A 24,564-nucleotide genomic window follows, 5' to 3' on the forward strand; every position below is an offset into this window, starting at 1 on the left:
AATTTCTTAATTTCTAATTAAATGAAATTTTAACTAAAAATATGACAAAATTGCTGCAGTAATTATTTAAAACACGATAAATTTGATCTAAATTATACATCCAAGGCAGATTTTGAAAGCAATCTTGCACGAAATAGTTTCTATGTCTGTCTATATTTTCGCATACACGTAAATGTGATGCATGTAACGCAAAAACGAAAGATTCAAATCAATGATACCTGGTAAGAGTTCTTTTGATCACAATTGTAATTTTACATTAAGTTGAAAAAAATCCTAAATACGAAATCGAGTTTCGGGTACTTGTGTATTAACCCGATGCTATCGATTCGCCATTGCCATTCAAAGAATTTATGGTCCACAGTTTTTATGCGGAAGTATAACACCTTTCTTTAAAGTGTGTGAGCGTATTCCAAAAAATCCAAGAAAGGTTTAAGCAAACACTGCCACCAGTTTATAATATTTTCAAATATATCTAAAAGAATAACAGAACAAAAAAAATCTTTCCTATATTCAGTTTTCCAATTAGAAGAATTAATAAAAGCAATTTATTTTGTTCAAGTTGATTAAAATTGCATTACACAATATACGATATTGACCTTAATCAAAATATTTATGAGTAAATGCATTAAGTAACTGATAAAAAGAACTCGACAAAAAAATTTTTAATCTTACAATTAGATCATGATAACTCGTTATATTTTAAAATGTTCTAAAATAGCAATTCAATCATGCAGAAAACAATTTGACCTTTTATATTATTAAAATAAAGCTTCATTCCGTTCATGCTCTTGATATATAAATACGCCTGAGATCATACATAATATCAATTTGCTTTTACTTTTCTTGCAAATAAACATCACAATGATATCTCAGGTAAGAGTTTGAATATCAAATTCTAGGAAAAAGATATTTCTTTATTTAATTTTAATTACAGTTTTTTTGTTTTAGAAAGAGTTATTTTTAAAATATATCTTCATTACCAAATCAAATTACATATTTTTTATTATAATTATTTTTTCTATTTTAATCCTTAATATATAATTCATCATAATAAATAATTTAGAATCAATCATTAAATATTTTTTTCAAACAATAGTATAATGAAAACTTTTATTAAATTTTATATGTCGATATGAAAATCTAGTTTAGCTTAACTATATTAACGTCCCGTTTTAAAGCAAAGCTAGAGTTATTTTGGGACGGACCTTGTAATTCTGGGCCGCGGTCAGATGACGAGAACGACACCTGAACTGGCAATCCTTCTCCTGGCTTTGGCATCACGCCAGCGGAAGGTCGTTTGGCCCCAACGTATTTAGGGTGCACCAGGCCCGCTTATACGACGGTTTCTTCGGTGGAATCGGGCTTCGAACTTGAAACCCTCCGGTTCTGAAGTCAAGATTTTACCACCAGACCACGACGACTCTGCCAATGTGTAAAATAAGTCCTGAAAATATAAAATAATGTAATGTCAATGCTAAATTAAAATTGTCGAAAGCTTAAAATTCCCGCATATAGAAAATGATAGAAAAATTTGTTACAAAATTCAACTTTTTACATTCATATAAAAAAAAATTTCTTTGAATGATGAGAAACGAGTCAAGTTAAATTACATTATATGCATTTGTGCAAAATAAATGTTAATATTAATTAGTAATATTTAAATAAAGTCGCTTGATTAAACAAAATGTGTCTGCATTCATCTACCAGTTGTTCGCTCACTCTGTTAATAGATGGCATTAATCTTGTTATGTCAACCAATTTTCATAAAATACTTCTTATCTCATACAAAATTTATTGTTTTAAATTAAACTTGAGCATTAAACAGAGAGCCTTCCAAATGCAATATAATATCTGAATAAGTAATAAAATTAATTTACGAAGTCGGTGTTTTGACAAGGAATCATAGATTTATTTTCTTACATTTCTTAAAACTGTTGGACAGTGTAGGACAGGTGGCCAAAAATGTATGTAAATTCAAGTTCATCTACATTCAGTATCTAACATTCAAGAAGCTTCAGATGAAACAAAAATTGGTCAAATTGGTGTAATGACTGCGGCAAGGCTGGTTCGGATGCCATTTTCTCCTTAGAGAACTTATAGTTAAATAAAAAAGTTAAAATATTTCTCTCAGTGTATACAGATGCTTAATGAGAGGGACAAAGACGACCGTTTTACAGCCAATCACGAGGTCAAAGTTTTAATTCATTTATTTCAATGTTTAATTAGTAGTATCATGAAAAGCTTAAAAAATAATTTAATATCCCAATTTTGCTAAACATTGATGAAGAATACGGTAAGGAAGGAAAATCACATTATGACCGCAGGAACCATTTATTAGGTCCTTAAAAGGATGGTAAATATTAGACGTCAATTGCTCAGATCTTTTAGATGTTCGTGACAATCTGGAGGTTATGAGCATTCAGAAGGAAATCAGAAGAGTGTTTGGGCTTGCAGAATTGGTTCACTGACTTTGCCATTATTTTAACTTTATATGTACTCTAAACATTTTGTTTCTTCTTTTTAAAAAAAAATTTTTTTTCATTCATAACAGGCTTTTATCTTGGCTGCCTTAACAGTTGCTGCTTTTGCCAGCTTACATCATGAGGTAAGTGCTCAAACTTTGAATTCTACTGTTCTGTGTCTTGCTCTTTCGTATTATTAAAAAAAATATTAAGCTGTTATATCATGAATACAATTTATGACAATATCTTTACAATTCTCTTGCAAGATTTAATAAAAGTCCCATGGCAAAATTTATATTTCAGGTAAAAATATAAATACAAAAGAAATACCAACTCACTAAGAAAAATTATTTCTATACGCTTATTAGAAATAAACTCTTCAACTGTTAATATTTCCTTTCATGAAATAACACTCTATCGATTGCCTTAAGTCGGTAAATAAAACTAAAAGAACTTACTAAAGATCTCACAATATTGCTGTAACTGTGTAAGCACATATAAACGGAAGTCCATTTGTTTTACTTTAAATAAAAATCCTTATTGTTTTTGTTTTCTTTTTAGCCTATCCATCATTTTCAACCTTTCAAGTTCGGCTACAGCGTGAAGGACAAGCACGGTGAACAGCATCGTGAAGAAGTCGGCGACGGCAAGAACGTGAAGGGAAGCTACGGATTCACCGATGCCAGAGGAATCAAGCGACAGGTCAACTACGTTGCTGACCACGGAGGTTTCAGAGCTGAGGTCAAGACCAACGAACCAGGAACCACCAACCAGAATCCAGCAGCCGTTCACATCATCTCCGATGCTCCCTACGGACACGGTGGATATGCCGGTCTCGGATACGCCGGAGTTGGAGGTGCAGGATATGGATATGCCGGTCTTGGAGCAGCTGGATTGGGCTACGGATATGGTGGCCTTGGACAGGCTGGCTTAGGATATGGATATGGTGGTCTTGGCTATGGAGGATATGGTCTTGGCAACGGACGCCTTGCAGGTTTAGGATATGCTCGTTACGGATTTTAAATGTATATTTGTTATGCTTCTCATCTAGTTGTCGAATAAATATTTGCTTTCATCATTTTGGAGACATTTCTTTATCAATTTAGCAAGTTTTCATTTTTTTTTCTTGTCTGTAATGCATGATACATTTGTTCAGAATCATTATTACTTCTGAATTCAGAAAAAACAAAATCATATTACTTAAAGGGAACCTCATGTACATTTTTCTGCTGACTGTTATTTGAAATAATCTATTTTGGTAAGACATAATTACAGAAATGTATTAAAAATGAAAAAGGTTATCAAAACAAATAATTGATTAATTATTTGAAACAGAATTAAAACACATGACATTTTATGTAACTCAAACCACTGAAATACGAGATATTTAAAAAACATTATTTATAGAGTATGCCTTTAAAATGAAAAAAAAATGCAGTATTAAGTAAAGAATAAAAAGGCAATAAAAATTTTAGTAAATTAAATACACTCAAAATTCGTCTTATATTGACTTTCATTAAAAATAATTGAACTTGAAAATTCTGTATAAAGAGATTTCACAAATTTTTGGTTATATTAAGTTAAAATAAACATGAACAACAATAATTTTGAGCATTTGTACTGAAAAAAAGAAATATCAAGCTCTTTTCGCAACTACATTTACGCTATTGTTGAAAAATCCCATCAGTCGTATTTTCTTTCATGTATTTCGTCCACAAATCACAAACTTTTTCAAAAATCATGTGTGCAGTTGTAAGGCTGAAATAAAATTTTCGTTTGAGGCAAATTTTAATTTTTAAGTTTCAAATTTCGTTTAATAGCAAATGTTAATTTTTACGTTGAGGCAAATATTCTATCAATTAAAATTATCTATTTTCAAAAATACAAAAGATGTGTTGAAATAAGAAGTTCAACCTACGATCACTATCATACACCATTCCTTATGATCTATATAGACCAAGTACAAAATCGAGCGAGATTTTCACCCTTTCAGCATCATATCCACACAATCAAACAGAATTAAAATCAAATATGAACAAAATTTCTGTAATTTCTAAAATTACTGTGTCTTATATGTACTGTTCGTTGAGTCACAAAATTATAGTTATATTGTGCTATAGAGCAATATAACTATCAATCTTGTAAAAAAGTTGTCTTAAAATAATTTTTTCAAATCAAATTAAATTATTTATAAACAGTATTGATAACTGCGGTTCTTACAATTTTTATTCATATGTGTTAGATGGGAAAATATTTATGAATATAAAATGAAAAACTTCATAAAATGAAGACATTTTGTCTTCATGTGACATAATTTAAAAGTGCAATGCTACTTAAATTTTAGAAGCAACTGTGCATCTTGAAGAAAAAAACGAACATGCCGTCATTATGAAGTCAATCCATTATGACGTCAGTTTTCATTAGATTGCTCTACGATATGTGTATTTGTGTTGCGTCTCGTGAATTCACTCCCTGTTCAGTCTGTCAGGAAACGAAATAACATTATATAATGAATATGTGATTGGCCCATTCAAAAAGCCGAAAAGGAGTTATATACCATTTTCCATCATATTTTCTGTAACAGGAAGAACTTTGTAAATTCATATATGATTAGTACAGCGTTTCTCAACCTTTCAGTATTCGAGACCCAGTTTTCAATCATAATTTTCATCGCGCACCCCGATTACAATAAAGTGTATACAACAATAATGTATATTGAGTATTCTGGATTCTGTTTTTAAATTATTTTTAACTAACTGCCAAAACAAGAGTAAAAGCAAGCCAAAGTTGGCGAGAAACCACATCTGGCATTTTGCGAAGCGGGCGGTGAATAGATGAAGCGAATGAAAGCGGGGAAAATTTAAATATTATATTTGAAATGAAAGCCAAACAAGGAGATAAAGTTAAAAGAATATGAAAGTAGAAAAATTCGTTAATAAAAATTAACTTAGACGGGGTGAGCTAAATTTAGAAATTGGGAATACATTTTTTCGAATAATAAAAGAAATAAAACAAAAGCATGACTAAACAAAAGAGAAAAAAATAAGTAATATTTGTGGAAGGGAATCCACACGACCGATGCCGTCTCGAGCATGCGTAGAGCAAATTTTTTTCTCATATGAAGAAGGAAAATGTTCGATAACGCAAATTCCAATTCCAGCTAGTCTCATTCGAGTCGATCCTTCTATTGCTATAGAATCTATCGTGAATGTGTATGTTATATATGTTTTCGTGTTAATTGCAATTCAACGTATTAAATATTCACGGCCGCAGATTTATGCAGACTCATGGATTAATTTTTAAGCGGAAGTAAGCACGCATTAGACGATAGTCAAGCCTCAACAAGTACACAGACGAACTTGGTTCCGAAAATAAAATCAAGAAAATATTCTCAAGAATACTTAAATTTTGGGTTTACCAGTACTGAAGTAAATGAAGAAGAGAGGCCTCCGTGTATCATTTGTTCAAAAATGTTGGCCACAGACAGCATGAAACCTAATAAATTTAAACGAGATTTGGAAATGCTTCATAGTGAGTGCGTCAACAAACCCAGAGAATTCTTCAAAATAAAATTAAAATCATATAAAAAGCAAAAATCATTTTTTAAAGAAACTTTGTCTGTAAATAAAAAAAGTTTTAATTGCATCTTACAAAGTTTCATATAAAATAGCCAGATGTAAAATCCTCACACCATTGGTGAAGAGTTTATTTTGCCAGCAGCAATTGAGATTGTAGAAATTATGTTTGGAGATAATTTTTCAAAACAATTGCAGTCCATACATCTTTCAAATAATACTGTTGCTCGTCGAATTGGTGATATATGTCAGCTTGTCTCGAAGTTACGTGACAAATTGTTTCCAATACAGCTTGATGAAGCAACAGATAGTAATAAAGATGCTCATTTAATTAACTATGTTCGATTTTGTGATAATATATCAGTAGTAGAACTACTTTTCTGCAAACCAATAGAACTCAAATTAACAGCGCTCGCATTATTTACTATTTTAAATGATTTTATGAACGAGGCAAACATAGAATGGACAAATTGCGTCGGAATATGCACCGCTTGTGCTCGTTCAATGTCCGGAAGATTACAAGATATACAAGCACTTGCAAAACCAAAATCGCCTCTGTGCGTCTGGACACATTGCATGATCCACAGAGAAGTTTTGGCTTCGAAAGAAATGAGTCCTGGTCTCAATACTGTGTTAACTACGGTTGTAACCGTAGTAAATTATATAAAAATGAGACCCCTGAAATCGAGAATCGTTTCCGCTCTTTGTAAAGACATGAGTTCAGTACATTCAGCGTTACTATTTTATTGCGAGGCAAGAAATCGTGTGGGAAATTTTTGCGACGTGTTTATGAATTACGAGAAGAAATCCCCATTTTCCTAGAAGAAGAAAGCGAACAGAGGTCGAGAATTTTCGCAATGGTTTATTTGTGATGAAATTCGGCAACTTGGTCGACATATTCGAGAAATTAAATGAATCTTCAACTCCAAGGAGAAAATACACTTATGTTGGATACGACTGATAAAATTAATGCTTTTTGTAGAAAATTGGAATTGTGAAGCAGAAATTTAAAGCAAAGAAAAACTTAACAGTGTTTGCAAATGTGAGTGATTGTATTAAAATTTACAAGGCTGAAGAAGAACATGATAATGTTGTTTTTGTAACCATTGAAAATCATTTAGCCATGCTGGCAAAGAATCTTAAAAAGTATTTTCTTGCTGACGACAAACTGATAAGCAAGTTACGAGTGGATTAGGAAGCCATTTCATAAGACTCCCGAAGGACTCTCAATTTACAAGGAAAAAAAATTCATAGACTTCACGACAAGTGGCGAAACTAAAAAAAAATTTAGTAATAAATCATCATTATTTGAATTTTGGGCAGAAGTAGAGGATGATATTTCTGCCCTAAAACCAAGGGCATTTCGCATTCTATTACCATTTTCAACATCCTACCTTTATGAAATTGGATTTTCTGCTGTAGCTTTTTTGGAGACAAAATATAGATCTGAAACCTATAGATCTGAAATCTATAGTTCTGATATAGATCTGATATCTATAGTTCTGATATAGAAACAGAACTGAGGATGGCAATTTCTAATATTAAGCCATCCTTCGAAAAACTCTGCTTTGCAAGACAGGTCCAAGGAAGTCACTAATAATTATTAAATTTCTTTTTAATTTAGTATGTTTTGATTAAGTAAGTTATTTTATTTTAATAAGTTATTAAATATGTCGAAATGTATTTTGTTTTCTATGTGTATGTGTACTTTCCTTTCAGTCAGTTAATCATTTTTTTAAATAATATTTTCTTTTGGATATTCTCGCGTTCCCCCTCTAGTGCTCTCGCGCCCAACAGGTTGAGAATCGCTGGATTAGTAAATACTTACCGTGCTCACCGGGGTTCGTGATTATATTTAATGTCAATTCAATCGTTCAAATGCATTTTCACGTCCATGATTCCACCAAATCCTCAAACTTAAAGTCATATTATTATCTTACATATATTCTCTTCATTGAATAATCATTCCTTTAATAACCTTTCTAACGTAGACCAGTCCCGTGACATCACAGTTCAGTTAAAAATGTAAACGTGCTACTCATTTTTTAAAAAATAATTCTCAGTATACTAACATTAGTTTTTCATTGATCTTGTAAATAATCATCTACAAATCTAACAGAATCTTTTATCTTCAGCAATGGAAGAAAATAACACTATTAAATATTTGATGAAAGAATTAAAACGGCTCTAATTTCAATACAATAGCGTAATCTACAGTTGGAAATGCATTAAATTTCCAGAATTTTGGAAATTAAGCCAAAAAAATATTTAAAAAATTTACAAATTTGCACGATTATTAAATCTACATCATTAAAATAAAAAAATTTTTTCGAATTTGTAAAAGCGATATTTATTTATTATTTTGCAATACTTTTTCGAAAGTAATAGCAAAAAAAAAATCGCTTTATATCTAATTAATTGTAATCATTTTATATAATTTTATCTAAAATTTCACAAAATTGCTGCAATAATTATTTAAATCTAAATCTAAATTAGATATAAATTATATTTCCATTTTAGGTTTTGAAAATAATCTTACAAGAAATGGACTGTCTGTCGGTCAGTATTTTCATATACATGTAAACACGATACCTGTAATGCAAAAACAAATAACTCAAATTAATGATATTTGATAAGAGATCTTAATAATTGTATCTTTATATCAAATTTTAAATCTAATCGATTGGGGAAAATATATCCAAAATAAATATAAGATTTCTGGCTACTTGTGTATTAACCGGATGATAGCCATTCGACAATGCCATGCAAGAGTTTTAGTGCTGTATCCATAGTCCACAATTTATTTTTTTCCCGGGAAATAAGGGATAATGCTTTTATTAAAGAAAATGCGAGAAAAGTTTAGATGGATACTTATACTAGTTTATAATATTTTTAAATATTTCAAAAGAGTAAAAAATTCCTTTAGTTCAATTTCTTTTAAATTTTAAGATAAAATTGTTACGAATACAATTTAAATTGTTTCCAGGTTGATTAAAATTGCATTCCATAATATGTGATAATGCCCTTAATAAATATATATCTGTATCAATGAATTAGTGTAACTAAGAAAAAATTTCGATGAAGAAATGTTAATCTAATAATTGGATCACAATAACTCGTTATATTTTTAAATGTTCTAAAATAGCAATTCAATCATGCAGAAAACAATTTGACCTTTCAATATTATTAAAAAAAATGTTTCATTCCATGCATGCTCTTGATATATAAATACGCTGGAAAGCATGCATAGTATCAGTTTGCTTTCACTTTCTTGGCAAATAAACATCACAATGATATCTCAGTTAAGATTTAGAATATCCAGTTATTAAAATGATCTTTCTTCATTTAATTTTAATTGCAATTATTTCTCTTATAAATATAATTTTTTTTAAAGAAATTAGTTTTTAAAATACATTTTTATTAGAATACCAAAGGTCATATTTCTTATTTCAATTATTGTTTATATTTTAATCAATAATCTGTAATTCATCATAATAAATATTATATAATCCTTAAATCTATTTTATTATAATTTACAAATGTAAAGTATAGAAAATTTTTAATATTTATCTACATATATCAGTATGACAAATAATCCCTGAAAATATAAAAATAGCGTAATATCATTCTTAATTCGCAAGTGTATAAAGCCTCAAATTGTGTCAAATCAGAAAATGAGAGAAAAATGGATTATAAGATTCTGATTTTTAAGCCTGAAATGATCCAATTTCAATAAGAATGCGGAGAAACAAGACAAGTTAAAAACTACATTACATGCATTTTCTCAACTTACATTTTAAAGTTTTTTTAAAAAACAGTTAAATTTGGAATAGCTTATTTAATTTAATTTTAAAAATTTAATTAAAATAACAGTAACATATCTTAATTTGAACAAAAACTACACGCTCTTGGCGAACAGTTGTTCCCTTACTATACTATTAAATGGCATTAATCTGGTCATGTCAACCAATTTTTATGAATTATATCTTATTTCATCGAAAAAGCTTATTATTTTAAATTAACCCTGGACATTAAACAGAGAGGCGATATACAGTGTCTGCAAAATAATGAAATTTCTTGGTAAAATCGTTATTGTGATGGGAATCAAAGTTTCATTTTCTTATACTTCTTAAACCTCTTAGATAATGGAGGCAAGTAGCCAGTGATGGCCCATCAAGTAATCAAGAGCTTTCAATGAAATAAAAATTTACCAAATTAGTAATGGTTGAAGCTGGGAGATTCTGATATGGTTTTCTACCTCGAGAAATTAAAGTGAAATAAATTTTTTTAAATATTTCTCGAAGTGTATACAATAGAGTAATGAAGGGCGGCCAATATTAAAGGGCGTCATGGGGACAAAAAGTTAGCGTAATTATTTCCCTTTTATAAGCAAAACATCATAAGGATCTAAAAAATAATCTGTACCTTAATTTTGCTAATCCATTGATGACGAATGTGGAGAGGACGGAAAATCAAATTATGACCCCAGGTATCACTTACAAGGTCATGAGAAGGAAGGTGAAGATCAGACGACATCTGTGTATCTAAAGGTTATGAGCATTTAGAGGGAAATTAGAAAAGAGTTTCGGACTAGGGAATTTGGATTTGCCAGTGAATTTAACTATAGACATGCAATCTAACATATTGACTGTTCTTTTTTTCTTTCATAATAGGTTTTCATCTTGGCTGCCTTAGCAGTGACTGCTTTTGCCAGCTTATATCATGAGGTAAGTGCTCAAACTATGAACTCTTCTTCCCTGTACCTTATTCCTTCGTATTACTAAAAAGAAAATGTTATGTGATCATATCATGAATATATCAATATATATCAATATCTTTACATTTGCTCTATCAAAAATACATAAAAATTCAATGATGTATTTCGATTTCAAGTAAAAATATGATCTTCAAAAGATATATCTGTTAGCGAAAAAAAATATACATACTTAATAGAAGTGTATTCTCCCACTGTTAATATTTCCTTTCCACTTCTTTTATTGTCCTAAGTCAGTAAATAAAACAAAAACAATTGACTATAGATCTCGCAATACTACTTGTAATTGTAAAATAATATATAATCGGAAAAACATTTTTTTACATTAAATAAAAATCCTAATAATAATTTTTTCCTCTTAGCCTATCTACCATCCCCAGCCTTTCAAGTTCGGCTATAGCGTAAAGGACAAGCACGGTGAACAACATCGTGAAGAAGTCGGCGACGGAAAGAACGTGAAGGGAAGCTACGGATTCACCGATGCCAGAGGAATCCACCGACAGGTCAACTATGTAGCTGACCATGCTGGATTCAGAGCTCAAGTCAAAACCAATGAACCCGGAACTGCCAACCAAAACCCCGCAGCCGTTCACATCATTTCTGATGCACCCTACGGACATGGTGGATACGCCGGAGTTGGAGCAGCTGGATTGGGCTACGGATACGGTGGTCTTGGAGCAGCTGGCTTAGGATATGGATACGCTGGAGTTGCAGGATATGGTGGCCTTGGCTATGGAGGATATGGTCTTGGCAACTGACGCCTTGTAGGTTTAGGATATGCTCGTTACGGATTTTAAATGTAAATTTGTTATGCTTCTCATCTAGTTGTGGAATGTTTATTTATCTTATTTCGGAGACGTTTCTTCTTCTATCAATTGAAAATCATCACAATGGTATCAACAAAGTAATTTGATCCCAACACTGGAGTATTAAAAGATAATGCGAACTTATTTATACTTTAAAAGTGTGAATATTCATACTATTCATTTTGAGAGACCTGCTATCATATTTTCTGTATTCTGTATCAGTTTCTAATTTTGATTTAAGTATTTATCTATATTTGTTAATGTATTATTCCTGATTTTTGACTAAAATTTCACAGCTGATATTTATGTTTTTATCGGTAAAATATAATATAAACAAGAAATATTTTTAAAAAAACCTGTAATAAATATTTTAACTAATTTCAAGGTTAAATATATTTATTAGAATAATAATACTTCTTGAAATTTTTAGTTATATTATCTTTGCATAAAGCTGCAATGATTTTGGGAGTAATAAAAGTTTAGAAATATTTGACAGACTAATTAGTGACGCTTGTTATCCAGTGTTGCCTATAAATGTAAAATGTTTGAGCTAAAGCTAAAAATGGTTTAATTCCATCGATTATAGAGGAAGGATTAATTTGAGAAAAAAAAATATTTATAGGAATAGTACATTCCATAAACATAATCGTTTTGCTCCATTTCGAATATTTTTTTCGCAAATGCATTCAATATTTTTTTTTTCAATTTAAAATGTAAATAATCTAAGACTAAAGTGAATGATTAGATTTTTCTTTCCCTGAGTTTAACAAAAAAGAAAGGATTTACGAACTTCAAAACTTCTTAATCTTTATTCAGAATGAAATACTATTTTATATCAACTTTTTTAAAATTTAGTTATATTTTAAATTTAACTAAATTGAGTTATCTTAAGCCTTTCCATTAATGAAATGTTCATTAGAAAATAGGTACTTAAAATTGCAACTATAATAGACCAAATTCTTCATCTTGTCTGAAGATTTTGCCTTATATTATTCGAAGCTCTTTTAAAGCTAAAACATATCACTAGAATTAAACGAAATGAGTTATCTAATATCAATTCTTTTAGTAATAATTATAAACATAATTTTTATCACATCAGGATAAGAATAAAATTTGATGTTTCTTTTGATTTGTACTTAATTCAAAATTGTTTAAATTTATTTGAGGATTTCTTCTCACATAAATTAGGTCAATCTCATTTTTAATAATAATAAGTGCTCTAAAGCAATTATTTAAAAATATGGTATGAAATCAGCACGAATATTCTTTTTGTGTTTATAACTAGGACTTTCAAAAAGCTTTCAGCTTTTCAGCTTCAAAAAAAAAACATTCAGCTTTAAATAAAACATTTCAGCTTTCTTCTTGATAAAGTTAAGCCTGTAATAATCGAAAGTAAATCTTATTTATTAAAGATAACTAAAAAAACATGAAATATTTCTTTCCCAAAAATAATAAGCATTTGTTTAAAAACAAAGAATATTTTTAAGAAATAATTATTTGAATTATAAAAATTAGAATTAATAATCTGATAAGAACAAGGAGCAAAAAAAATGGCATCTACTTTAAAAAAATTGACTCCAACACAGATAAGTGATAATTAATTGCAAAAAATCAAACTTCTAAATTTAAGAGTAACAATATTTTCATATTTCTTCTTGCTTTTAATACAGCATACATTTAGAATTATTACTACTTCTGAATTTAGAAGAAATAAATTCCTATTATTAGAAAAAAAATCTCATGAACAATTTTATGTTTGCTGCTATTTGAAATAATCTTTTTTTGGTAATATTGAAGATAGTATTGCAGAAATTTATTAAAAAGGAAAACGCTTACAGATATAAATTATTGATTAATTATTTGAAACAAAAATAAAACATATCACATTTTATTTAGTTCAGCCTAAGAAACTACGAAACATTAAGAAGGTATCATCATTTATAAAGTATGCATTTAAAAAGAAAAAAAATTAGAATGGTATTATTAAGTCAAGATAAAAAGGCTATAAAACATTTAATGAATTAAATGAAATCAAATTTCGTCGTATCTTTACTTTTATTGAGCATAATCAAACTTGCATATTCTTTATAAGGAAATTTATTAAATTTTTGGTTATATTCAATTAAAATGAGCCATAATAATTTTGAACATTTGCAGAAAGTGCTTTTTGCTATGTTATTTTTTTAAATTAATTCACACTTTAATTCAGCCATTCGCAATATTATTGAGCTTTTAAAATGTTAATTAAAATTATTAAAAGGATAAATATATATTTGAATTTATTTCATTAGAAAGAACTGTTATTAATGATGATAGAAAACGTTTTTAACTAATTTCTGAAAGTAATTTAAAATAAAATGTGTATGTTCATTTATTTGGCTTCATAAAAAAAGAATATTTTGAATTTAAAAATAAAATTATTTTTGATTAATTGTTCGAAAATTATTAATGATAAGACAGACATATTTCCTCTGAATTTTTGATTTTGTTCAAAATTTCATAAAAACCTACAAATTTGACGGTGGAAAATCACATACTAAATATAACCCATCTAACTCAAAACGTTTTGGTGTTTAAATTTAATCCGTCTAAATTAAAATGTTTTGGTATTATTGTGTTCACAAACAGGCATAAGTCCAAAAATGGTATTTTGGTCAGAGGCATGAAATGTCGAGGTTCATCAAAATTTCCTATTCTAAGTTTTTAATATTTACAGCACTTTATTTTGCATAAAAAATAATCTTGTATAAAGCAAAAAAGGAATTATTTGCATAAAGCAAAAGAGCAATTATTTACATAAAGAAAGAAGGCAATTATTTCAGACCAATTGTTCTTAATGTTATAAGCAATTATTAATATTTGTTGAGTATTGTTTTGTTATTTAATGTTTTCTCTGCAAATGGATTATTTATTTTGAATTTTGACACCTTTAGAAGATGCGTCAATAAGTATATTACAAAACTGATAAATAAATAGAGGAATACTGAAATTTTAGCATAAAAAAGGGAAAATCAACCGTTTGAATTTTTCGTTTTGACTCATTTTATATATATTGAAATTATATCGAAATTATTTCAAAAACTACAATTTCTAAAAAGCTAAGGAATGAAAAAATGAATATCAATATCTTTTCTCAACTTTTACGTTTGATTTACGTTATTCTTGAAAATTCTCGTCAGTTGTATTTTTTTCGTCGTCTCTCGTCCAAAAAGCTCAAACTTTTTCAAAAAACACGGCTGCAAATTGTAGGACTGACATGAAATTTTCATTTCAAGCAAATGTTTATTATTACGTTGAGGTAATTATTCTATCAATTAAAATTGCGTATATATTTTCAAAAATACAAAGGATGTAATAAAATGAGAACTTCAACCTACCATCACTATCATACTCCATTCCCTATGACCTAGATAGGCCAAGTACAAAATCTGCCGAGATTTTCAACCTTCCTTCATCATATGCAAACAATCAAAAAAAATTTTAATCAAGTAGGATTAAAATTGCTGTAATTACTTAAATTACTGTGTCTTATATGTACTGTTAATTGAGAAACATAAAATTATAGTTATATTGTGATGTAGAACACTACTCTATCAATCTTGTAAAAATGTTGTCTTAAAATAATTTTTTCGAATCAAATTAAATTATTTAGAGACAGTGTTGGTGGCTGCAATTCTTGCAGTTTTTATTTAAATATGTTAGGTGGGGAAACATTCATGAATATAAATGAAAAATTTCTTAAAAAAGTAAGCATTTCGTTTTCAGGTGACATAATTTAAAAGTGCAATGCTACTTACATTTTAAAAGCAAATGTGCATCTTGAAGAAAAAACGAGCGTGCAGTCACTATGAAAATAAGACAGTTTTTTTAGATTGTTCAACTATATGTGTAGTTTCGTTGTGTCACTTGAAAATCACTCCGTGACCAATCTATGAGGAAAAGAATAAAATTATAGCATCGATATACGATTGATCCATTCAAAAAGAAGAAAAAGAGTTATGTGCCTTTTTCAATCATAATTTCTGTAACAGGAAGAAATTAAAGATTAATAAATATTTACCGGGCTCATCTGGAATCACGTTTGTATTTAATTTCAATTAAATCGTTTAAATGTATTTTTACATCCATGATTCCGCCAAATCGTCAGCATTAATGCCGTATTATTATCTTAAATATATTCTCTTGATTGAATAATCAACCTTTCTGATGTAATTTCTTCCGAGTGACATCATAGCGCTACTAAATGTAAACGCACTTCATTTTTAAAAAACTTCGCAGTATTCTAACTTTATTTTTTCATTGATCAAGTAATTATTCTTTTACAAATCTAACAGAATCTTTCATCCTTATCTTTCAGCAATGGAAGAAAATCATGCGATTAAATATTTGATCTACATTTGGAAATTGGATTGTAATTTACAGTTGGAAATACGACAAATTACCTGATTTTTTTTAATTAATTCAAAAAATATTACAAAAAAAATTGACAAGATTCAAGAATGATTTGCACGATTATTAAATTTGTATCATTAAAAAGGCAATTGTTTTTAATTTTCAAAAACGCCATTTGTTTATTGTTGTGCAATACTGTTTTTGGAAGCAATGGCAGAAAACTTTTAAAAATTCGCTTAATTTCTGATTAATTGAAATTTTAACGGAAATTTCAAAAAAAAATAGCTGCCATAATTATTTAAAGCACATTAAAATAAACCTAAATTATAGATCCATATTAAATTTTGAAAACAATCATACGAGAAAAGAACTATATATCGTCGGTATTTCAGCATATTTTTTAATGTGATGCATGCAAAGCAAAAACGCATGATTTAAATCAATGATACCTGGTAAGATATATTTCATTACAATTAAAATTTTATATCAAATTGAAAAAAAAAGTTCTAAATATATATCCAAGTTTCGGATACTGTGTATTAACCGGATGATAGTGATTTGCCAATGCCCTGAAAGGAATTTCTGGTTTTGTGATGAAAGAGGGACAAGTCCTTTATTAGACAGTAAAAGAGTGAGGTAAGGAGACTCTGCCTGTTGATCTGTAGGTAAACGCGATATGTAAAATGCTAAAACGAATGTCTCAAATTAATGATACTTAATAAGAGATCTTTTGACCACAATTCTGGTTTTATATCAAACTTTGAATCCAATCAGTTGGGGGGGAAAGCATCCGATATATCTATATATATTCGATTTTTGGTTACTTGTGTATTAATCGGCTGATAACGATTTGATAATGCCATGCAAAGAATTTATGGCTTTATCCAAATTTTTATGCCGGAAAAAGGGATAATACTTTTATTAGAGAGTATTTGAGAAAGTTTTAGAGGGATACCCATACCAATTTGCAATATTTTCAAATATTTCAAAAGACTAATGCCTGAAAACGAAAAAAAAAAAGAATGTCTCTTTAATTAAATTTTTTAAACCTTAAGAAAAAATTGTTACGGATGCAATTTGTTTTATTTAGAGGTTGATTAAAATTACATTTCATAATATGTAATAATGCATTTAATATAAATATCTTTGTACCAGTGTATTTGTGTAAAAATAAAATTAGTGTAAATAAGAAAAATAGTGTCGATGAAAAAATTTTAATCTAATAATCAGATCACAATAACTCGTTATATTCTAAAATAGCAATTCAGTCATGCAGAAAGCAATTTGACCTTCCGATATTATTTTTTAAAAAAAACTTCATTCCATGCATGCTCTTGATATATAAATATGTCTGAATTCATGCATAGTATCAGTTTGCTTTTACTTTCTAGGCAATAACATTCATAATGATATCTCAGGTAAGATTTAAAATATCAGATTTTAAGAATAGATCTTTCTTCATTTAATTTTAATTATAATTTTTTATAAAAAATTTAAAAACAATTATTTTTAAAATACGTTTTTATTATAATATTAATTTCATTAAAAATGAAGTGGAAACAATTCAAGCTAAACTGCATTATATGCATTTTCTCAACATATATTTTTATATTAATTTGTTGTATTTAAATAAATAGCTTAATTAAAGGTGATCTGACTGTATTCAGTTGCCTGATGTTCGCATACCACATTAGTAGATAATTTTGATCAAGTCATGTCAAATAAATTTTCGTAATCTTAGCAAAAAATAAAATATATTATTTTAAATTAACCTTGAGCATTAAACAGAGAGCATTCTGGAAGATATACAGTATCTGAAAAGTATTTAAATTAACTCACGAAATCGAGGGTGTGGCTAGAAGTCAAAGATTTATTTTGTTGTGCTTCTTTAAACTCTTGGACTCCCGCTGGTGTGGTGTTGTGCGTGCTCAGGTGCCGTCCTCGTCATCTGACCGCGGTTCAAAATTACGAGGTCCGTCCCAAAATAGCCCTAGCGTTGCTTCAAACGGGACGTTAATATAAACAAACCAAACCAACCTTAAACTCTTGGACAATGAGGCCTAGTGGTCAGTGATGACAAATATAATGTTCAAGGTTTTTCAAATGAAATAAAAATAGGTCAAATCGGTATAGTGATTGGGGATGGGAGATTCTGAGACGGTTTTCTCCTTAGAGAACTTACAGTGAAATAAAATTTTAGAACATTTCTCGAACGAAACGTATACAGCAGCGTAATGAAAGAGCAAAGTCTGGGATGTACATGTTCTCGGAGCCTGCCTTAGAGACCACCATGGGCACAAAAACTAAGTGCATTTATTTCACTGTTTAAAGAAAAGCATCATAACGGATCTGAAAGGTAATGTAATATCCTAATGTTGCTAAATTATTGATGATGATACGAGGAGGAAGGAAAATCACATTATGACCCCAAGAAACAATTACAAGGTCATTAGAAGAAAAGATCAGGAGAAAACTGCGTCTCTAGAGGGCATGAGCATTCAAAAGAAAATCGGAAAAGGGTTTGGAAAAGGGGAAATGGTTCTTTGATTTTGCTGATTAATTTTACTCTACATGCATTCTAAAAATTCTAAGTGTTTATTTTTCATTAATAACAGGTTTTCATCTTGGCTGCCTTAGCAGTGGCTGCTTTTGCCAGCTTACATCATGAGGTGAGTGCCCAAATTATGAACTCTTCTGCATTGTACCTTGCTCTTCCATATTACTAAAGAGAAAATTTTATGTGGTTATATCATGACTATATCATTATCTTTACTTTTGCTTTTGCAAAAATTAATAAAAAATTCAATGACAAATTTTCTAATTCAAGTGAGAATATGATATTCAAAAGAAATATCTGCTTGCAAAAGAAAATTATTTATACATACTTAGTAGAAATCTATTCTTCAGCTGGATCTTACAATACTACTATAATTGTAAAAGAATATATAATCGGAAATATATTTTTTACATTAACCCTTAATTAGGGAGATGAAAATTTAGGACTTTACTGGGGAGCTGCGGTCTGCGATACCGCATTTTCTTCACATTCAATTTATAATTTCTAATGAAAGTATTAATATGAAAATCAACCAATATATTCTGCAAATATTTTTCTTGATATGTAAATATGTTTTAGAAATTATGCAAAATATATTATCATTAAAAAAAGTAATTGCGTTTGAACATACGTTTTCTTCTTAAATTACATGTTACAACAAATAATATTCTTTAAAAAAATATATTACTTTTCACTTTTTAAATCATATTTATTTTTCCAGTATACAAAGGTATATAGAAAACAATAAAATGGAAAATTCAACATTTATATGAAAAATAAGAAAAATTACCCATTCTTTAATCGGCATCATTTTTACGCAGAAATTTGTGGACATTCGTAGCACGGTTTTCGAGAGTATTTTCAACATACAGGTTAAGTACTAGTATAAAAATCAGCCTGTAAATTCTGTTGATATTTCGCTTCGTATATTAATATTTTTTAAAAAAATTTCAATATGCATTATCACTAGAAAAACTAATTCTATTTGAACGTGTATGTCAGAATCAGTCGAATGCGTTCTTTCATCAAAAAAATTACACGTTAATTATCCACATCACTAAAATCACTTTCTGCTTCATTTAAAAGTCTCTGGAACTCTGCTTCATAATGAGGATCAGAAGGTTGGATGAATATCGAGGACCAAGTTTTAGAGCCATCTTCTAAGAGTTGTATTCTGATGGAACATTAAAAGAGAGGCGCGGTCTCACAGACATCGAGCAAAGAAATAGCTGAAATATTTAAAGAAAGCATCCGCTGAAAAAGGTTGAAAAAGTGTACGTGTAGTGAAGGTCACGAAACATGAAGCTATAAGCTCAATCATTTCGATTGAGCTAAAAATAAAATAGGAGTGACAGAAAATCAATCCTGAGATACCGTATTACCCCAGTTAAGGGTTAAATAAAAATCCTTCTAATATTTTTATTTCTTTTAGCCCATCCACCATCCCCAACCTTTCAAGTTCGGCTACAGCGTGAAGGACAAGCACGGTGAACAACACCGTGAAGAAGTTGGCGATGGCAAGAACGTGAAGGGAAGTTACGGATTCACCGATGCCAGGGGAATCCACCGACAGGTTAACTACGTAGCTGACCATGCTGGATTCAGAGCTCAGGTCAAGACCAACGAACCCGGAACCGCCAACCAGAACCCAGCAGCCGTCCACATCATTTCTGATGCTCCCTATGGACATGGAGGATATGCCGGTCTCGGATACGCCGGAGTTGGAGGTGCAGGATTGGGATATGCAGGTCTTGGAGCAGCTGGATTGGGCTACGGATATGGTGGCCTTGGACAGGCCGGCTTAGGATACGGATATGGTGGTCTTGGCTATGGAGGATATGGTCTTGGCAACGGACGCCTTGCAGGTTTAGGATATGCTCGTTACGGATTTTAAATGTATATTTGTTATGCTTCTCATTTAGTTGTCGAATAAATATTTGTTTGTATCATTTTGGAGACGTTTCTTTTACAGTTCAGCGGTATCAACGAAGCAATTTGATGCAAAACAGGAATAAAAATTGACAAAGGAAACTTATTGAAATTTTAAAAGTTATGAATATTCATATTACTTATTTTGAAAGGACTACCATTTTATTTTCAGTATTCTCTATCAGTTTCTAATTTTAGCTTAAATATTTAAATTGAGTAATTTCATTTATTTTTGATTTTTGATTAAAATTTTACTGCCTTTATTAATGTTTTTCCTTAATAAAAACTAGTATAAACAAGAAATATCTGAAACCATTTGCGAAATATTTGTTTTTACTCATTTCAGAGTTAAATATATTTACTTCAACAATAATACATCTTAAAATGTTCAGTTATAAATTCGCTGCCTGAAACAGAAATGATTTTGCAAACAATATAATTTTAGAAATCTATAGCAAATTAATCAGTGATACTTATTTCCCAATGTTTCTCATAAACGTTAAAAGTTTGGGTCTGAAGCTAAAATATTTTTCATTCCATCGATTACAGAGGACAGACTAATTTGAAAAAAAAAAAGTTTAAAGGAATAGTTACATATTTCGCAAATGTAATAGCTTAGGTACATTTCTTTCATTTTTTTCACAAATGTAGACAATTTATTTATTTTTTCAACTTTGATTGTACAGAATATAATGCAAAAATGAATTATTACGTTTTTCTTTTCCGAAAATTTCCAAAAGAGACAGAATTTACGAACTTTAAAATTTCGTATTCTGTATTCAGAATTAAATCTTACGTTATATCAATTTTTAAAGTTTAATTATATGTTTTTAATTAATTAAAATGAGTTATATTAACTCTTTTCCTATAGTAAGTGTTAATTAGGAAATGGACATATAAACTTGCAATCATAAAAGATCAAATTCGTCATCATATCTGCTAACTTTGCCTCATATTGTTCTACACTCTTTTAAAGTTAAAGCATATTACCAGAGTCAAGCGAAATGAGTTATCTAATATTACTTCCTTATTAATAATTGTAAACATAATTTTGATCACACGAGGATAAGGATAAGAAATCCTCAAAATTCAGAATTTCTTTTGGTTTGTACTGAATTCAGAATTGTTTAAATTTCTCTGAGCCTCTCTTCTCCATTAAATCAGTTCCATTTCATATTTATTAACAATAAATGTTCTAAAAATTAATTAAAAATATAATATGAAATCAGTAAGAATATTCTATTTGTATTTATAATTATGACTTTCAAACAGTTTTCATTTAAAAAATATTTCAATTTCTAAAATACTTTTTTAAAAATTCAACTTTTTTCTTCACAATCGAGGTGAATTTTCAATAATCTAGTTCACGCGTTAATTGTATTGTTTGTATTTAATTATTACTTGAATACCTCAAAATTTAAACTTACTGAATATAGTAACTAAAGATAACTAATAAGACATGACATTTGCTTTTCAAAAAAAAAACATTAGTTTAAAATCTAAAAAATATTTTTTAAATATTAATTTGAATCCTAAAAATAAGTAATCATTGACAAGGACATCAAAAAACGAAATGGTAAAGAAGCAGAAAAACATTTGTATCTTTCAAATATTTTAAATAAGAGCATAGCATGATATTTATAAATGTAATTTAGAACAAAAAAATAGCATTTACTTTTTTTAAAAAAACTGACTTCAACACAATATAACAACAATTAATTTCAAGAATAAAACTTGTATATTTAATTTTAGCAAAATTCTGTTAAATAATGGAATTTTTATGTTTTTTCTTGCTTATAACACCGTATAAAAATTATAAAATATTAATTAATAATACGGTAATTATAAAATATTAATTACCATATAAAAATACATACCTTATATAAATTTGTACAAAAGGATTACTACTTCTGAATTCAGAAAATACAAAATCTAATTACTAAAAAGAGAACCTAATGAACAATTTCCTGTTTGCTGCTTTTTTTGAAATAATCTTCATGTGTTCCATTTAGTTGAAATCCGACTGTTCGAGTACAAGTGAACTCGATAGTTACAAAACATTAAAAATTAGACAGATAAAACTTGATACACAGGTGTAGCAGCTAAAATATATATCCCTATCAAATTTTGAACCAAATCCGCCAAAGGATTGGTCATCTTTCTCTTTGTACTTTCGCATGCATGCAAACACAATAACTCGTAAACTCAATGACTTAAACAATGAAATTCAGTATGTGATTTCATTACTGCAGGCATATTTCAGCGTTAAATTTTGATTTCAGTAGATGGAAAAAAAGTAACCAAAATACATATTCGCACGAAAGATTAAACAAAAATGCTAGATTCACGTCTAATGTCTATATTTCCTAAAATTTCTTCGACAATGCCGTTTAAAACATTTGAGACCTTATCCAAGTTCCATAATTTTATGGAGGGCGCGGAAATAAGACCCTTATTGGGCAGTATTTCAGAAGGTGATCTGGAGACCAATCTTGCTTATTTGTTTCATTTTAAAAAGGAATAACACTTCTTCACAATTATTATTTTTTGCTTCCAAAAATTGAAATGGCACTTTAAAACCAATTTTAAAATTGAAATGACTAAAGTAACTGAAGTAATTAAAGTCTCTTAATCGATACGCATAAATCATTAAACTTCAGCTCAGCTAATATTTTTATAAAATGTTTCTTCTAGAATTTTTCATCAACTTAGATAGCCAGCTTTCCACTGGTGTGGTTTCGAAGTTTGGAAAGAGCACGCCAAGTTAATTATAGTTATTTTATCTGACGCAGTTTCAAAATTGCGAAAAGAATCTTAATATAGCTTACATAGAGATGCAAAATGTATTTAACCCTTTAAAGGGCCATTTTTTTCTAGTCATTCCTTAAAATATTTTTAGGCTTGAAATTAGAATAAGAAAAGGGATTCTTTTAACGTATTAGATAAATTTATATTGATTAATTAATTAATTTGGTTAGTTAATAATTAAGTAACAAATCAAGACACGTCATTTTGTGTAAGATAAAGAACTGAAGAATCTAACTTTCTATCTTTGTAAAAAAAAATGCCAGAACTTATGCCAACCTACATATTTTCATACAAATATTGATAAATTTGGTGGGAAGCCTACTTCCCACGGCCGTAGAAAGGGTTAAACCAATCTAATCTCGATTCAATAATAGCGTTTGTTTTTCTGTAGTTTGTAGCGTTTGTTTGTTCAATAATAGCGTTAATTTTTGTTTCATTGAAAAAGAAACTATGCATTTTTCATGAATTTATTACTTTAAATTTACTTTTCAATCGCCATATAAGTAAGATATTATGGTTTGTTGATAAATCAACGAATACAAAGGGTTATTAGTATTATTATCAAGACAAACAAAAACTGCAATGCAAGTCTGATAATTTGTCTATAAAAAGATAATTCAAAAATGTGACGAAATTCAAAATACATATTTTACTCTACAAAACTTTAGATCTTCATCCAATTTCTGACTAAATCCTTCAATTGGGAAATTAGCTGTCAGTTTGTCGATTAATTTATGTATATGAGGTGATAATTTTATTTTTGATTTTTGTTTGATTTTTAAATAAATCAATAAAATATAATACAAGAACAGAAATAGTCTTTCTATTTGTTAGTTTGTCTCACACAATTATTAAAAAGCTCAACGAGTTTGAAAATGAAATTTTATTTGTGATAATAGCATCAAAATTGAAATTATGAGTTAAATTTTGGATCCAATCTGTCTGGAAGAGGAGTTGAATCGATACCTAGTTCATTTCATAATTATGGCAAAAATAAATGCAACATGCTCCATATTTGGAAATATAAAGTCGAAAGGAGTGCACTCTTACAAAAACTAATCGCCTTTGGCGACCAGTTATCTATGTAAATATCAGTTCTATTTAATTTAATGCAATTTGTTTCGATATTAAATTCATTTCAATTTTCTGCCAAATTGTCAAAAGTTAGAACTCTATTAACTTAATTGTCTTACATATGTTCTGCTCATTGCATACATGATCCTTTCTAATTTAAACCAGCAATAGCATCATAGTGTTGTTA

The 24,564-nt window shown here is 29.0% G+C and overlaps 3 protein-coding genes across 3 annotated transcripts; all 3 read left to right on the forward strand.

The window, feature by feature from the left end:
• The first annotated feature begins 861 nt into the window (after positions 1-861).
• Positions 862-3,485, forward strand: LOC129966308 (cuticle protein 14-like). The gene is made up of 3 exons (XM_056080728.1): positions 862-873; positions 2,552-2,605; positions 3,024-3,485. Exons 1-3 carry the CDS (start codon positions 862-864, stop codon positions 3,483-3,485), a joined length of 528 nt encoding a protein of 175 aa, XP_055936703.1.
• A 6,697-nt stretch (positions 3,486-10,182) lies between these two features.
• On the forward strand, positions 10,183-11,569 carry LOC129966309 (cuticle protein 16.8-like). The gene is made up of 3 exons (XM_056080729.1): positions 10,183-10,188; positions 10,711-10,764; positions 11,174-11,569. Exons 1-3 carry the CDS (start codon positions 10,183-10,185, stop codon positions 11,567-11,569), a joined length of 456 nt encoding a protein of 151 aa, XP_055936704.1.
• A 5,846-nt stretch (positions 11,570-17,415) lies between these two features.
• Positions 17,416-20,460, forward strand: LOC129966310 (cuticle protein 14-like). The gene is made up of 3 exons (XM_056080730.1): positions 17,416-17,427; positions 18,625-18,678; positions 19,999-20,460. Exons 1-3 carry the CDS (start codon positions 17,416-17,418, stop codon positions 20,458-20,460), a joined length of 528 nt encoding a protein of 175 aa, XP_055936705.1.
• The last annotated feature ends 4,104 nt before the right edge of the window (positions 20,461-24,564 follow it).

This window comes from Argiope bruennichi, chromosome 4 (assembly GCF_947563725.1).
Source record: "Argiope bruennichi chromosome 4, qqArgBrue1.1, whole genome shotgun sequence".
Lineage (NCBI taxonomy): Eukaryota > Metazoa > Arthropoda > Arachnida > Araneae > Araneidae > Argiope > Argiope bruennichi.